This window comes from Pollicipes pollicipes, unplaced genomic scaffold, assembly GCF_011947565.3.
Source record: "Pollicipes pollicipes isolate AB1234 unplaced genomic scaffold, Ppol_2.1 Scaffold_4881;HRSCAF=5763_pilon_pilon_pilon, whole genome shotgun sequence".
Lineage (NCBI taxonomy): Eukaryota > Metazoa > Arthropoda > Thecostraca > Pollicipedomorpha > Pollicipedidae > Pollicipes > Pollicipes pollicipes.
In genome coordinates, this window is record NW_023596576.1 from 40905249 (window position 1) to 40922125 (window position 16877).

Here is a 16877-nt window from a genome sequence, read left to right on the forward strand (position 1 = left end):
GCCCTCTTCTGTCTGTCCAACTAGCAAATACCCTTTCATGCCGTCACTTAATACCTTTTCTCCGAGTTGAAGTTGAGTTCTACGTGCTTCCTTCCAGAATGAGGACGTGCTGGAAAATCGTCGTCCTTTTGCTGCCACTTACCAGCTGCGCACGTGTAAAAGACGGTTGACGTTGTGGTTTCGAGATGGTGGTCAGAATGATGGTGGTTACCGTGCCCCCGAGCAGCAGCCGTGGACTAGCGGCTGAGTCTCGAAACTCTGCAACAAATATTATGAAATGAGTGCTGCTTCTCCTGAATGTAGGGTCTTCGACAAAGCTGCATGAGTGCATATGGTTTGTGTTTAAGTAATATGCTATGGCATGAAATCATAATTGGACGCATTATTCTTGTTAAGTCTAAGGCAAACATGCACATATCGCTGGGCAATTTGGAAATATGTTGCAAATGTAACTGCACACGTCATTATTTTCACACCTTACATGAACCCCGCTACCTTTTCAAATCAACAATGCGTTACGTCATACCTCTTCTGATGATGCTGAAGAGGATCACATGTACAGTATGGCGTATGATGTGTGCATTTATGTCTATCTGACGCGGCAAGTTCATTTTCTTCTAAATGAAACTCATTGTCTAATATTTTTATCAGAATCCTTTTCCTTGCCTCTTGACCGCGACCACGAAATGGGAGTTTCTTCCTCCGCGATGTCTACGTTGTTTTTATTCACCTGGCGCTGAGACCTTTCTTCATCATACTTTGTACCAATATTACCTTTGTGAGCATGCGCACGTTGATAAAAACACGTTAATCATTTACTCACAGTTCAGTGGAGGCGTGATTAGCCAAGGCTTAAGTGCACAATGTAAATGACTTTCCGTCAGTAGCGCCAGTTTTGCCGAAAAGCAAGGAAGTGATTGGTGTGCAGCCGGCGTACCTAATGTGATGAATATATCAGCATCTTTTTTACAGATTTCATCACTTCTATGCCTGACATTGAATCCAAATGGCTTGTACATTGTATGCTATCTGCGAACCATGCGAATTTTCCAACGTCGCGTACGAGGATAACTAGCCCACACGTTAGTGACAGGGGTGTTTGTGATAGCCTCTGGAAGTGGCGTGACTTTTAAGGATGGACAATCGCTCGCAGCGTTCGCCCGCGTTCTTCCATACTCATTTCACGGCGCAGAACTTGTGATACTCCACCATGGATGCGACGATCTAGCATGACCCATTTGTGCCAGGCATTGAAAGAAGTCCATGAACTGAGGTTTACGAGTACCCTATCTCACACTGACCTTGGCGTTCGCCCTGCGCCGCCTGGCAGATCCAGACCAAGAGCAGGCCGATCGGGAGCCTCATGGCTCCGCTGGTTCCGGCAGCGTCGACCTCGACTCTGGAATTGGCCCGCCGGGCGCCTCTCCGCACACAGCGGGCTCGGCGTGCCCGGCAGCTGTTTTGTATTCGTCGGCCTTACGGTTCCTGCAGGAGTCAGGTGGTGCGCACCTCCTGCGCGCAAAACACGAGCAGCGTTCGCGGCGGGACGTTTTTGCTTCGGCCGTCGTGTCGCGTCGGTCGTGGCGAACAGAGGCAGCCGGTGGTGATCACGAGAGACCAGTTTTCTCTCGCACCTCCCAGCCGGGGAAGGCCCGGCGACGCGTGAAGCTCGAGCGGCAGGGCCGCTAACTCAAGCGCACTGAGCTAAGACCTGTGGTTGTTTGGCCTACCGGCTTCCCTTAGCGTGAAGTGAGTGATCGTGAAATTCGTGAGATGCTGAGAGCACTGAGCCTCGTGAGCCTCGACCACCGCCTTTTCTACACCACCGATGGGTTGTTTTCGTACTTAGGTGTGAAGTAAATTGACTCCCAGCGACTGGGACCGAGGACCGTCTCACAAAAGTACGGCAAACCCCCTCTCAAACCCCATTCTTTCTATGCATGGCTACAGGAATGGTAGTAAGCTTTTACAAGTTTGGGGTCCAAGGAGGCCCCTACCATTTCCGTTCCTACATCCATAGTCATGTCCTTTGTAAAACGTCCGGGAATATTCTTAATTGCCTGGCGCACATTAAAAAGTGGAGACACATCCTGTGCACTTTGTATAACGTCACAGTTCCCGTCGACGGCTTCTTGTGCCTTGCTTTACGAGATGCACCTCGTTTAGCGAAGCCATGCCGCTCTACGTGACGGGATTGGCGACTACGACGCGCCGACCAGCCCGCGTGCACGGCTGCCCGGGCCGCGGCACGCCTCGAGGCGGCGCGGGGGGCATACAGGCTCACGAGCGACACACAACCGCTCGATCTTATCGAGCTAGGCTAACGGCAACGCCGCCGTCCGCCGTGGGAATCACTGCAACCCCGGTATCATCGGATGGTTTCACTTCACATGCAACGACATTAGACGTGGAGTTACGTTCTAACCGCTGAACTGATGGTACTGATGATGGGGGCGGCTCATCTTCATCCGCCACGATAGAGTACCGTAATCTCTGCTCGAAATCCTTGCAGAAGGCCGAAACATCATGCCAACTCGGGAAGGACAGGAAATGCCATTTCAGACGCAGGCATTGATGCTCCTCCCCTCCCCCAGTGGCACGGGCAGGGGGCAGGGGGCAAGGGGACGTGCCCCTTCTTGGGTCCAATGGGACCCAATGGCCAAATTTAAATGCTCGAAGGGCTAGGAGGGCTGGCCGGAAATCGTGTAAGAGGTTCTGGATCTCCAGACCGGCCGTAAATGCCTGTCAGAGGGACTCTTGTGGCGAGTGGGAACCCCCTGAGTCGACGAGGGCCTCTGTGTCATTCAAGCACTTCCAGTACCAAACAAGCTGCCCTCCGTATCGGTCGGGGTCTGATGACTCATATCCTAAGCGGGGGCGAGGCTGAAGCCCGCGAGTTACAGTGCTTGGGGCCCCTGACTCAATGAGGGCCCCTTTGTCGACAAGAGCCCCATATTCTTAACAGGAGGCGCCGTGTTGGGACCCGTCAGGGTCAGTGTTCGAGGTGGCCCAAAAAGGAGCCCTATGGACCTTTGGGAGCGGCAACCAATCATTGCGTCACTGAGAGCTCAGGCATCGATTGGGGTCAATTACCCGATTCAGAGGACCTCCCGCGCCATGGAGGGTACCAACTGCATGATGTATTGTCATGAGGAAAGCGCATCATGCATGAGGTAAAAAAGAAATGACCAGCCAAGGTTGCCTCAGCACGTTTATCCTTTTGCAGCGGCGACTTGTAAAACAATCACACACAAATGTTAGGCCTACGTGCTCGCAATCTTAGGAGCGAGAGCAGTTGTGACCGACACTGCACTTTTTTCAGACGTCGCACTTTCTTCATTTTTGGCCGCCCGTTGGCCGCCGTCTAGCGCTTATCGTGGGCCGACGCCGCACAGCCTGTAGACTGCAGGTTCCAGTTTTGTTTCCAAGGCTATATAACCACATAGCTATATCCTATTCTCCATTTTTTCAAACTATATTCAAGACTATATCCCGTTTTTTCACTTATCGTCTCAGGCTGAAGGTTGAACACCCCAGAAGACCGTGGGCGAGCCATAACCATGCATGTGTTTGACACCATGTCGATCTGCAGTCAACGTTCACGAGGTGCTCAATCTCTGCTTTTCGGTTTATTCCACGCAGTCATTTAACACCAGATTCTCTCAGTTCATTGCATAGGCGTAGGAACATTTCAAAAAGTGGGGGGACAAGCTCAGGGTGTACTTCAGGAACTTTTTCTGGGAAAGCGAGCCCGATGGCCGGGGGGGGGGGGGTAAGGATGGAGATTGTTATCACTCTTTATTCAAATGTCATGGCTGCTATGCTAGCTATGCATCGAGAGCTGTTTATCACTGGTGCACAATCGTTGCCTATTCGACTCATCTGTTATTTATCAAATAAGGCTATCCAGCTCCCTAGATTATTCGTCCATTTCAACATTGGCCTTTCCTGGGGAGACGAAATTCCACGAGCGGGTAGGCATTTTGGGTCATTAAGGAAAGCGTTTGCCTCCACAGTGTAGATGTCAAAATACGGCGTGGATATTGGTTGGTGAGAATTTTGAACGTGGATCCATGGCTCACAGTGCAACAGGTTTTCACGCGTCTTCATTTTGCTGGCTGGCTTCAAAGAAATAGACTTGTCGCAGCCATTTTAGGCGGAAACAAATTCGGGAGCTTGACGCTGCTAGAATTAAAGTGGACAAAATCCATAATACTGGAGATTCCCTTTTAAGAGTTAACCCACATAATAAGGCCCATCTGTCATATGTTCCTTATCTGGGCCCTGCTCCTGTCCGCCGTCGGTGGCCACTGCTCTGGCCTGGATGTCTCCCGCATGGCTGACTGCGAGCTGATCATGTGGCTACTTTGTTGCATACTTTTGGACCAGCGTTACTTCTACATGGTGTATGAAACATGTGTCGGACACCTGCAAACAGTATTTTTCCCGAATTATCTTCCCTTATACCACACCATCGCAGAAAAATAGGCCTCCGGGAAGCTATCCGCCTTACGTATGGATCGGCCCAACGGACACTTCAATTGCCCATCACGCAACGTGCGCGACTTGATCTGCCTTTGTGTGTAGGTAGGGGCATAGCCAGAGCCTTGCCAAGGGGGAACACAAGGGTTGACAAAAGCCCATCTTATCTGCAACCCCCCCCCCCCCGCCCCAATCCTGGATATGGCTTACTTGTTAACAAGTGACACAGTTTTTCTTCGTTTGATTGTTATTTTTACCTTGTAGCCAGAACAGAGACCAGGAGCTACCGTGAGCTCAATTTTGTTTGCATTTTGAGGTCAATAAACTGCAGAAATCAGGCGTTGAACGACTGCATGGAAGAAATCACCGCGCTCTTAATCTACAATAGTTAGCTGACTCTTTCTAAAGCGATAGAATTCAGAAGCTTTGTCCTTTTTATCTGGGTTCTACAGACATTGAGGACATGGCGAGGGTAGATTGTAGATCAATATGTTTGATCCAAATTTGAAGACGAAAATTTGGATGCAGATCGAGTGGTCAACAACATGTATTAACATGGCCAAGCCATGTTTGTCTGGCAACGTTCACCATTCAGCCATACCGATTAGTGATACAATTCATGTAACGTGTTTTTAACACGCTCGCTCGCAAATCTTAACAACAAAAACCGCGGCACTATGCGTTGCAGTCTCCATGGTCCGCGGAGCGTTAACGCAGTAGCTAACATTTAGTCGTGGCCCACCGGTGGACGAAAATGATGACGCTTCTGAAATGATTACCTCTAATCACTTTACTCAACTAGTTGTACAAGTTATGTGGCGTAATTTTGAGGCATGCGCACTCAAAATTTTAGAAACAGTCCTCGACCCCAGGCGTTGCAGTCTCTGTAGGACGCGCAGCGTCGGTATTGGCAGCTCATACTAACTGTGGCAATGGGTAGACGAAAATGACGACGCGCTTCTGGGAAAGTATCCTGGACGCTTCATGGCATCAGATTTTTTATTTAAAAGGCAGTCTGAGGGCATATTCACGCGTGCAATTTTAAGATTGATGAAAAGAAGGATTGGCCCCTAAGCATCGCCAAGTTGGGCTGGAATCTGATGGTTGAACTGAAGAGTGAAGGTAAAATATCTGTTTTTCGTGTCTCCGCAGCTATTTATCTGTCCAGAAGACAGATAAACACGGCGCCCGCCGTCTGGTGGCACTTGCAGTGGCCGGAACTTATCGGTTTTATGGAAGTTGCATTCCAGACATCCCTGCCCTCGCTCCCGAGGTTGCAGGAGAGCATGTTCAATCCTTTTGATGTAATTTGTTTCAAAGGTACATTCTGAAAAAATGAACGTTCTCAGGTGAACATGGCATGAACTTGCTGTTTTTTTTAAAAATTCATTTCGACCTGTGCTTTTCAACAATAATGAGAGCTCAACTCTACTCACCATTAATGAGACCCCTTATTCCCTTCCTGGCAAGGGGCCTCTTGAGTAGAACACCAGGGGTACATTACCGTTTCCGGTCAAGGCTGAAGGGCCCATTCCGTCTCATTGCGAAGTGTCCTCTGGCTATCATTCTGGTGGCACGGGGCGGGATCTCATGGTCGATCCGGAGGTCATTAGAAGGATATGTCATCACATTGTTCCCATCCCTGACACGGGATGTCTTCTGATCCGCGCAGCTAGCCCCGGATCAGCACAGGGACCCTCACTGACGCAACAACTACGGCAAGCAGTCCGATATTTTTCACATAGACTCCAGTTATGTTTTTCTGTGTTCTTCAGAGATATTGAGCTCTCCCTAACTGTAGATTGCAGATGAAATGGGGTTCATAATTTGTATTAACATGGCTAGCCCATGTTCGTCTTATAATGCTCAAGATCCTGTCAGAGCTGATTACTGATAAGAAGACTGCATAATATGGTGTTGAACATGCGTGCTCGCGAGTCATAGCAATAACAGCCTCGACGCTCGGCGTTTGCAAGTCTCCAGGCCGTGCGGCGTTGGCCTTGCAGTTGTAACATTAAGTGATGGCCAATGAGCAAACGAAAAGATTACGCATCTTAAGGGAGATGGCCGGTGAACTAAGTAAATCGGCATGCATGTTTAATGCGGGTGCTAAAGTAAGCCAAATGCAACCTTTTTCTGAAAAGTGGGGGCGAGGGGGCAGTTAACATTGCTGGCCCCCCACCTTGAAAAGTGGGGGGACATGACCCCCTGTCCCTCCTGCTCCTACGCCCATGGTTCATTGGCTTGAAAATGAAAACACGTGTATCTCTCGGTGCCTCCCGTGGAAGCTCTTCCAGTTAAAAAGATTAAAACAAAACAATGCGAAGAAAATTGTGCACCTCGAAATAAAGGTAAAATCCAGGTGATTCTTGCGGGGGAGGGGCTTTCAGCAATAGGGGGCCCTTTTCAGTCTTTTTCCGTTTTGTGCGCTCTCTGTCCCCCTACCGAGGCTGCGGCTGCGCCACTGCCCTCCTCTACTGCCGGCCTCCCCTCCAGAGCAGGCGCGGGCCGACGGCCGGCGGCGGGCCTCCGTCTCATCTGCAGGCCTAGCGGCTGCGGTCCGGACGGAGCAGACGGGACGGGGACGCCCGCCGCCCGCAGGTCGATGACCTCTGGCCCGCCGCGGTCAGCTCTCACCGAGCAGTTAGCTCAGTGCAGTCAGCCGGCACAGGACACGGCGATGCCCAGCAACCTTGAGACTGAGTCTCCCACAGCCGGAAGGACGCAATACAAAGGGATGCATGGGAAAAAGGTGGGGACAATCAAACGTGCCTTAGTTGGCGGCGGTATGCACATGTGTTAATTACACCTTATCATTTTATCTTTGGGGTATAGAACATTATCGTGCCTGCTTAAACATCCATATTGTGCGTGTGTCCGTGTGCCTGTATTACGTGCCTCAATTTCCAGCTCAAACTGGTTAACATGCGGAGGCGAAATTTGTATTGCACTTGCTCACGCAACGCATGATTGCGAATGTACACTCAGGGGCGGCGCAGGGGGGAGGGGTGGCAAAAGGGCAGATGCTGGGCAAAAAACATGCTTTGCGTCCCCTCAAAAAAGCTCATTTTCCCCTAATTAAAGGCACTGTCGTTACACATAGACCAATCCAATTTCGAATGATGCAGGGCCCACACAACCGAGCCAGAAGAAAGTGGTGGTAAATCGGTACCAGAAGAGCCTTTGCTACATCAAGAGACCCAATTGGCCTGGGTTATCAGGCCACCTTTATGAATAAGGTAGTCAGTGCTCTAGATCAGGAGGTTTAATGTCGTGTCAGGGTCCCTCTACTGGCTCAGGAGACCCCTGTTCTGGTTTACGCCGCACCCCTCCATATTCAGGGGGCCTAATTCAGGACCGGAAGTCTCCCTTACCGTTATTAGGCGCCCGCGGCCTTCGGATAAGGATGTGTTCTGGTCCGTCGATATCAGTAAGCATTTAGTCGCTCGGGTATGATGCATGCAACAGTTCAATAAGGAGTCACATTCCCTCGGTGCCCCCTTCCCCTTGATTCACGACGCTGCACAAGGGGCCGCCCCGTGAGAAGGCCTAATTCTGTCTAAGACCCCTTGGAAAATCCTACCCCCCCAAAGCCCAGAACCCATGGCGCCGCCCCCGTATACAGGTGCAGGCGACCATTGCCTTTCGTCGACGGTGTGCGCGTCCCACGTGCCCGACCTCGATCCGCCGCCGGCGAATTTTCGTCAAAATCGGCGTAATACGTTCTCACCGATCTTCCCATCCATTCCTAGACGACCCTGGCTGTGCATAGTCACTATGTATGACAATCGCCCCCCGACCGAAGTGAAATAATGTTTTGCCGGGGACACTGGACAGCAACAAACGTAGGAGTCCGCTTCCCGCTGCACGGACCATGCGCGGACGAGCACATTCAAGCTAACTTGGCTTCTTGTTATCTCGTTGCAGTTTTACACTGCACCTTGGAAATTTGGGTTACTGAAAACGGCTGCATCCCATGCTCCATGTGCAGAAATGTACGATCCCCCGCAGCGGACCAGTCGACTTTGTTAGAGCCGTGGTCGCCCTGGTAACCGGTGGGCGAATAAACGACGCTATTTTGCGACTCGTCGCCAGGTGCACGTCGGTGGAGCTCAACACGAGTAAAAATGTTGCCCTGCAAATGGCATAACCGTGCAGCCTGCTGTTCTCGCCTTTTCACTCATGACTCAGCATTATCGCCGCCAACATGGCAAAAGCCACCCTCGGACCGAGACTGGGACAGAGGCCGCGGGGCGCCGGGTAGAAGGACAGTGACAGCAGAGGTGGAGCAGGACTCCAGGCAGAGAGCCGACTGGTCGCCGAGCCAGCACGACGCCGCTCAACAGCTCGCCGAGAAAAACAACTCCCGAGAAACGCACCCGCTCCCTCATCCGTGGCTCTGTTCGGCGAACAAGTCATAGGCGACGCACACCCCTCCCTCACAACAAAACTCAGCAACGATAAAGACCAACGACACTGCGCATGAGCATACGACCATCGCGCCGCTGGGTACGCTGGATGTCTACGGCACTGCGCTGCAGGCACGGCACGCTTTTATGCAAAATCAACAGGGGGGGGGGGGGGGGGGGGGGGGGGTCCTGAGATGCGCTCGGGATGCATCAGGCATCACCGCATCTCTCAGCCGATCCGGATCTGATACCGGATCGATGCCGGGATCTGGGGTCCGCGGTCCAGCTTCGACAGGAACACCTCTCTCTGGGAATACGGGTACATCGACTCCGCCGCACCCCGACCGCCGTCCGGCGGCAAGCCTTCAACCCGTAGATACACGATGATTACGGAGGGTAATACACTGCCCACAAAGGCGCGCAGATACACGCGGATCACAGCCCAAGCTGGCCGCTTCAGGTACGAACATATGAAGAGGCCTCGCATAAGATCCCTGCGACATAAGAAAAGCCCGCACCGGTGGGGTCGGTCGGCCGTGCCGAGCTCTGCGCAGCAGGCGGTGCCAGTCACATACGCGCTCCGAGCGGGCCGCGCCGCCCGGCCCTACTCGGCGGCGCCAGGGCTATGCGTCGGCGCCAGTCGAACCCCGCTCCGAGCGGGCCGCGCCGCCCGGCCCTGCTCGGCGGCGCCAGCGCTATGCGTCAGCGCCAGTCGAACCCGCGCTCCGAGCGGGCCGCGCCGCCCGGCCCTACTCGGCGGCGCCAGGGCTATGTCGGCGCCAGTCGAACCCGCGCTCCGAGCGGGCCGCGCCGCCCGGCCCTGCTCGGCGGCGCCAGCGCTATGCGTCAGCGCCAGTCGAACCCGCGCTCCGAGCGGGCCGCGTCGCCTGGCCCTACTCGGCGGCGCCGGGGCCTGCGCTCCGGCCGCGCCAGCCCGCAGCCGCTCCAGCTCGCTCTCCAGCCGTCGCACCTTGGCCAGCAGCGCCGCCCGCTTGGTCACCGACGGCGCCGCCTGCGACGCCTTCATCGTGTCGTAGCTGGGGCCAACACCGAGCTGGGTCAGACATCTGCACTGGCAGCAGCGCGGCACGGTCGTCCGAGAGTCCTCTACCACGTGTCCACCAAAACGCTCTGCTGCATATTGTGACGCAGCCGTGCATGAGCTCACAAACAGCATCCTTACTTAACCACATAACAGTGATCATATATTGAAACGAAAACCACGACACACACTAAGCCGGGATCATAATACGGAAAGGGCGAGAACTAACCATTGCACTTTGAGCTGGTTGATCCGATCCTGCACAAATTCGGCTCGGCAGTCTCCATGTCCAGGCGCTGACTGCGACAGACTGGAACAGACGGCGCGGTCGGCGGCATGCCTTTCACACTGCCAACACACCAACACTCACAACGAAAAGGCGCTGTCGATCTCATGACGGCCAGGGAAAGCATCGGCAGGCTGAAGCCGCCACACTGAACACAGCAGGAGCTGGGTCTCGGCCGCCTCCGAGCGCCGCCCCGCCGGCGGCGGCAGCAGCGGCCCACCCACCTGGCGGCGGCCGGCGGCGGCTCGGCGCCCTCCGGCGGCACGCGGTCCTGGCCGGCCGGCGGCCGCCCCCGCTCGTCCAGCAGGCTGTACACGCTGTCGAGCAGGCGGCGGCGGGGCGAGCGGAGCGGCGCCGGCGGTGGGGCGACCGTGCCGTCGTCGGCCACCTCGGCCAGCTGCGCCTCCAGCAGCCGGTCGCCGACGTGCAGGTCCACCGGCGTCCGCGTGTCGCACAGCAGCAGCGCGCTGCAGAACTGGGGACGGATGCGTACAACGTACAGAGGCGGACATTGTTTGGCGTTTGGATACAAAACGGACGCCACAGATGAGCCGAAATCAGAGCACATTCCCGATAACTGTTTTCACCCGCGGACACGTAAACACGAGCAATAGCTAACACGGCGATTTTCTGCCGGCAGAAGAGTGCTGGTTGGCTTGGACACAGCGCAAACAGGGAGTACAAAGCGTCCGATGCAGCGACAAGAGGATGCACCGCCGAACACATACGGCGTAAGACTGGCACGAAATCTACACAGGGCGCTTTGGGGTCAAGCTCACGCAAGCGATGTTTCGCAAACCATCCACGGGTTTCCACCGCGAATCATCCGTTCTTGGTTTCACATCAATGCCCATTGCTGACAAGTCAGCTGCAGCGTCCTGACGTCTACATCCAATTAGGCGGACGCGCCACGCAAAGCGCAGAAATCCATCTAAATCTGCGCTTAGCCTGCATTTCCGTCCACCTTTCCTCCGCACGCCGCGTCAGCACACCCACCTCGGTCTGGTACAGCACTGTGGCCATGAGGACCACGTGGTCGGCGACCAAGCTGCGGAAGAGGCGGATGGCGCTCTCCGCCCACTGTCCGCGGGCCGGAGCGATGCTGGCCAGCGTGCCCTGCGGCCGGGGAGGGGGGGGGGGGAGCGTCAGCGGCGGGGACGCGGCGGCGCTGACCGGACCAGGGCCGGCTCGACGGCCGGGGGGGGGGGGGGGGAGCGTCAGCGGCGGGGACGCGACGGCGCTGACCGGACCAGGGCCGGCTCGACGGCCGGACCAACACGCCCACTGGACAGGGCGAGGCCCATGGACCGGAGACAGGGACAGAATAGGGGGGGGGGGGTACCGGGTCCCGGGTCCCGGGGACCAGACCGGGACAGGATAGGGGGAGGGGGGTACCGGGGACCGGAGACCGGGACGGGACAGGGCGGGACAGGGCGGGAGGACAGGACAAAGGGTTCCGTCTGTATCCGCGGACCGCGGATACGCCACCCACGACCTCCGGGGGCGGGCGGACAATCATGTACGCCAAGGCACCGGCAATCATGTATGCAACAATCCGTGTACGCCAAGGCACCGGCGCCACGTGTTCAGAATGTATTTCAAACCACGTAAGCCACCTTTGCACCTGCATGCGCCATGGACTACATGTTGACGCGTGGCTACAGTATCACCACCTGCAAGCACCACTGGTGAGCACACGTCCCGCGCCAGCGGCCCGCGGTGCCACTGCATCAGGAGCTGCATTTGGTCTCGCTCACCTGGTGGCACAGGATGGGCGGGTCGACGAACCGGTCATGCAGCAGACGCACAGACTCCAGCGGCAGCAGCAGGGTCGACCCGACGTCCACCAGATGGACCTGCAGCCGCAGAACACGCCCGGCGTCTGACAGGCTGCCCCACACAGGGCCAGCAGCCGCCACCGGCAGCCGAAACACGGGCAACGAGCATGGTCTGATCGGTGTCCAGGGCAGGTCCAGGTGAAACCGCACGGTCAAACAGCGCTGAGGTGGGTATGACTTTGCCGGTACGTGAGACAACAACTCCGCTCGTCTTGTCGTGGAGGGGGGGGGGGGCTGACCCGCCTGCAGCGACGGGCCGTGAGGACTGACCTTGACGTGTTCGGCGGCGCGGCCGAGCAGCAGGGCGCGCCGCCAGCCGGCCGGCGTGCGCGCCGCCAGTGGCCGGCCAGCCGTCAGCAGGTGGTCGGCTGGCGGCGGCCGGCCGGCGGTGCCGCCGTACGCGGCTGACATCTCCTCCTCGAGCCGGGCCAGCGTGGCCAGCGACGATGCCAGGCAGAAGTGGAACTCGCTCGGGGAGCGCACCTGTCGCCGCGGCCCGGTCAGTGTCGGTCCCGAGCCGCACGCCACACCGCACGACGCGGTTCACCGCTACGCTGTCAGCACGCTTAAGCTCATTCTTCACAGAACTGCGCGAGAGAGCAGTTCCAGCAAATCATGCAAATTCCATGCATAGCGAAACATCGCGAGGTGCGGCGCGGGTCAAGTCGCTGGTTCCCTCGCGCTGGCGGAACAGCTGAGCCGACAGCCTGCCAGCACAGCGGCGGCCGTCCCTCCCCATCCCGTCCAGCCTCTCACACCTGACAGCGCGCCGGTGTCAGCCCGCCCCGCGCCGGTGTCAGCCTACCTCGCGCCGGTGTCAGCCCGCCCGCGCCGGTGTCAGCCTGCCCCGCGCCGGTGTCAACCCGCTCCGCGCCGGTGTCAGCCTGCCCCGCGCCGGTGTCAGCCCGCCCCGCGCCGGTGTCAGCCTGCCCCGCGCCGGTGTCAGCCTGCCCCGCCAGCGTCAACCCGCCCCGCGCCGGTGTCACCTGCCCCGCGCCGGTGTCAGCCCACCCCGCGCCGGTGTCAACCCGCCCGCGCCGGTGTCAGCCTGCCCCGCGCCGGTGTCAGCCCGCCCCGCGCCGGGTCATCCCGCCCCGCACCGGTGTTAGCCCGCCCCGCGCCGGTGTCAACCCGCCCCGCGCCGGTGTCAGCCCGCCTCGCGCCGGTCCGGCGGCTCCAACTCACGTGCGTGACGGCCACCTCCAGCAGCGGGTAGCCGGCCTCGGTGAGCACCTGCTCGCCGGCCTCGAGCAGCTGCAGCCGCTGGACGCTGAAGCGGCGCGGCGGCGGCTGCTCGACGCCGGTCCGCAGGCCGAGCAGCGGCGGCGGCCCGGCGGCGGCCGACTCCGCCTCGCCCGTCGGGTCAGCCGCCGCCTCTGTAACGGCCCAAGGGGCGCCGCTGTGACCAGCGCCGCCGACATGTGAGTACAGTCGGAGGGAGCTGGCTGTGACCGCGGCGGGCGTGAGGCCGGAGTGACGACCTGGTCCGCACCACACAAGGACAAGAGCGTCGGAGGAAGACGCTACGGCCGTTTTGATCGTGAGCCCGATGTGACCACGGCCATATCCACCGCAGTGCAGCTCACAAGTCCCGTAAGTCAAGTCTTAGGTAAGCAGTCTCACAGCTGGCCGCAGCGCACCAGCGAGACCCGCTCCACTGAATCACAGGGTGCCTTGGTGCTCGATACCTCGAGCTCGCCGCTCCATCGTTCTAGGAGAGCCATCCATACCCAGCTCGTATCCCCATTACGAGTTAGCTGACCCCCCTTCGCTTGACATGCGCTCCCCCGCGGTACTTCGTACGTACTCTCGCGTCTGAAGTCTGCGTCTGAAGTCTACGTCTGAAGCACGCGACACAAACGTATTCGGGCCGCCCAAATACGCGACACAAACATATCCGGACCGCCCCAAGCATGCGACACCACAGTATCCGGACCGCCCCAAGCATGCGACAACACTGTATCCGGACCGCCCCAAGCATGCGACAACACTGTATCCGGACCGCTCCAAGCATGCGACAACACTGTATCCGGACCGCTCCAAGCATGCGACAACACTGTATCCGGACCGCCCCAAGCATGCGACAACACTGCATCCGGACCGGCCCCAAGCACACGACACAAACGTATCCGGATCGTCCTAAGCACGCGACACAAACGTATCCGGACCGTCCTAAGCACGCGACACAAACAAATCCTGACCACCTGAAACGCGCGACACAAGCGTATTCGGAGCGCCTGAAGCCTGACCTGAGCCCGAGCAGGGCGCCGAGTCGTCGGCCGGCGCGGCCGTCCTGGCCGCCGTGGCGCCGCCTGGGCGCAGCGAGACGAACCACTCGTCGGCCCGCTTGGTCAGGTGGAACGGCGGCCCGAGCGACGCCAGCATACTCAGCACGCTGGTGAAGCCGCACTCGCTGATGTCCAGGTGGCGGCCGAATGCCGCTGCGGGGACACGCCGCTCAGTGGAAGACGCGCTCGGTAGTCGCTACCGCTGCCGGGCGCGCTCCTACAGGCGCTGACGGCGCCCCTGATCGGGGCACAGGATGGCTGACAGCGCCCGCTGATCGCGGTACAGGGTGGCTGGAGATCCACTCCCGAGCGGGCCGATCACACCAGCTCGGGACGTCTTCCACCTCGGCTCACGCTTGGGTCAACGTTCACGGGAGCTACCTGTACATACCGGCTCCTCCCGGCATCAAGAATCGCCCGTTCACTTTCACGTGGTACGGTCTTTAACTTTGCAAATGGGAGATGGGTACCATGAAGTGCAGCATCACAGGCGATGAAATGTAAATTTGTTCATGAACATAGCTTGAGAGAGGGAATTAGCGATGTGACCTTGTTTGGGAGACGTGAGTACGTAGGTTACAGTGGAACTGAAGGCTCCAAAGTGTAATTAAAGATCAAATCACCGTGAGCGGATTATCCAATTCTCAATGGAGGGACAGAAAAATATTTTTTAAATAATCCTCAATCTCGCGGGTTTCACACAAAAGCCTGGCTTCTAATAGCATGGATCCTAGTGAGTCAGCCGGATGAACCACAATCCAGCAATTATAACCATTCGGTAAGCTGGACATCTGCTCCCTCTCAGGTGTCACTATCATTAACTTGAGTGTTTTAGGAAAAAATTGGGCAGATTCTAACGTTTTTGCCAAGTTCAGGATAAACCAGATGACTTAAAGGGAGTGTTACACGTTTGTGCGAGTTTTGAACTCAATTCGTCATCTTGAGGAGCATTTCTTGCAGTTTACAGTCCTGCCCTTCGTCGAGACCTAAACCCCTTTGATTTATGAACTAGACGCGCGCGAAGATGTGCAGATTATTTTGGGGAGGGGTGAGTACGTCAAGGTCACTCAGGCATTCATAGCGCCATAATGCCGTCATTCAAATTTGCCATGCCATTAGCCATGCGGCGGTCAAAGCCCCCAAATATAATTGTCGAGTCGTTCATAACTGACGTTCGCGAACGCGATTTCCATATAAAAACGCCGGTCAATTGGCTCTCAGTCCATGTTGTGCAAAATACGACGAAGTATCAGACAATGGCGTACTGAGAAGCATATCTATTAGCACCCGTTCGGGTGGGGTGGGGTGTCAAATTGAACCCCGAAGGTTTTTCCAGAATGGTTCCCGAACGGCGCGGCGTAGCCACGCCAAATTTAGCATAGCTGTGGACAATTGAAGCGGATTATTTGGCCTCATAAATTTAGATGTACCTCGCAAGGTCGCTGACCTATGGCAGGTCAAAGTTAGGCCATGGCTTCAGCGAAGTCAATTCTAGGGAATCGTTCATTCTGATGCAACAACGAAGTGGTAGACGAAGCCGCACATCTCTGAGATGCTTTCCTAAGCGACACAAATATTGAGTGAGCAAATAACGCTGACCTAAGGCCACGTATGAAGGTCAGACCAAAGTCAAAACCGACCAGTTTTATTGCTTTAGGGCTCGCTGTATGGGATAGTTGCTCGTGCTCATTTCAAAGTTATTGATGGCCGGAAACGCACTACGCATTTTCCACGAGCTTCCTAGGGGTCGTTATAGGTCACTGACCTAAAACAACCCAGGTTAACATCTTGTTTTTATAGACATGTCTAGCGTTAACTTTGTCTCTTATTCAAATGCACAACTCAGAGCAGCACCATGACCTTCAAAAGGTCAAACAAGGTCACTGACTTTAAATGAGCATGCGAAGTTTTGCTTAGAAACAGTTATCTCGGTTCTGGGGTACTTTGGAGACCAGCCCGGAATCTGACCTTGTTTGACCGTATTTGACCCAAAGGTCGTGACCTAGGAACCTCAAAATTGACCCAAGTGAGTTTACGTAAAGGTCAACACACCCTATCGATTTGGTGCCTCTAGCTCTCTTAGTTCCAGAGATCTCAGGGGAGAGGGGCAAACTGATCCTCCCCCACCCGAGCGAAGGGTATCTAGCCGGCCACGCGGGCGCGTGTTAAACAGAGAAGTCGTATTGTCTAGAGCAGTCCTTTCTGCTGAAAAGTGTTTCAATGGTTAAAGGTGAGCTTATTCCATCATATCTGACGTCTGCTTCAATATCTTCAAATGTGCAACAATCCCGTAAGTTCATGCATTCCATAGGAATGTGTTTTCGACAGAGGGCATTTAGCCGCGGCGTCTAGCATGTGCATGGAGTATACTGAAGTGCAGCTGCAGACGCAAACAACCGGCTCCAAAGTCACGCATCGCTGGACATGTTACGGACGCGAGGCCCGCCAACAGGAGGCAACAGGCGGCAGCACCTGCCCCTCGAGAGCGCTTGGTACCGCGGAGGACACCGGGCGGACCGGCATGCGTCAGAG

At 56.3% G+C, this 16877-nt stretch overlaps 1 protein-coding gene across 1 annotated transcript in view; it reads right to left on the reverse strand.

The window, feature by feature from the left end:
- Window positions 1–14229: 14229 nt before the first annotated feature.
- LOC119100387 (uncharacterized) overlaps window positions 14230–16877 on the reverse strand; it is a 5444-nt gene continuing 2796 nt past the window's right edge. The window contains exons 4-5 of the mRNA XM_037223485.1: window positions 14370–14498; window positions 14230–14261 (exon numbers count right to left, since the gene is read on the reverse strand). Coding sequence (XP_037079380.1) covers window positions 14230–14261; window positions 14370–14498 — 161 coding nt within the window. The remainder of the gene's footprint in view (window positions 14262–14369; window positions 14499–16877) is intronic.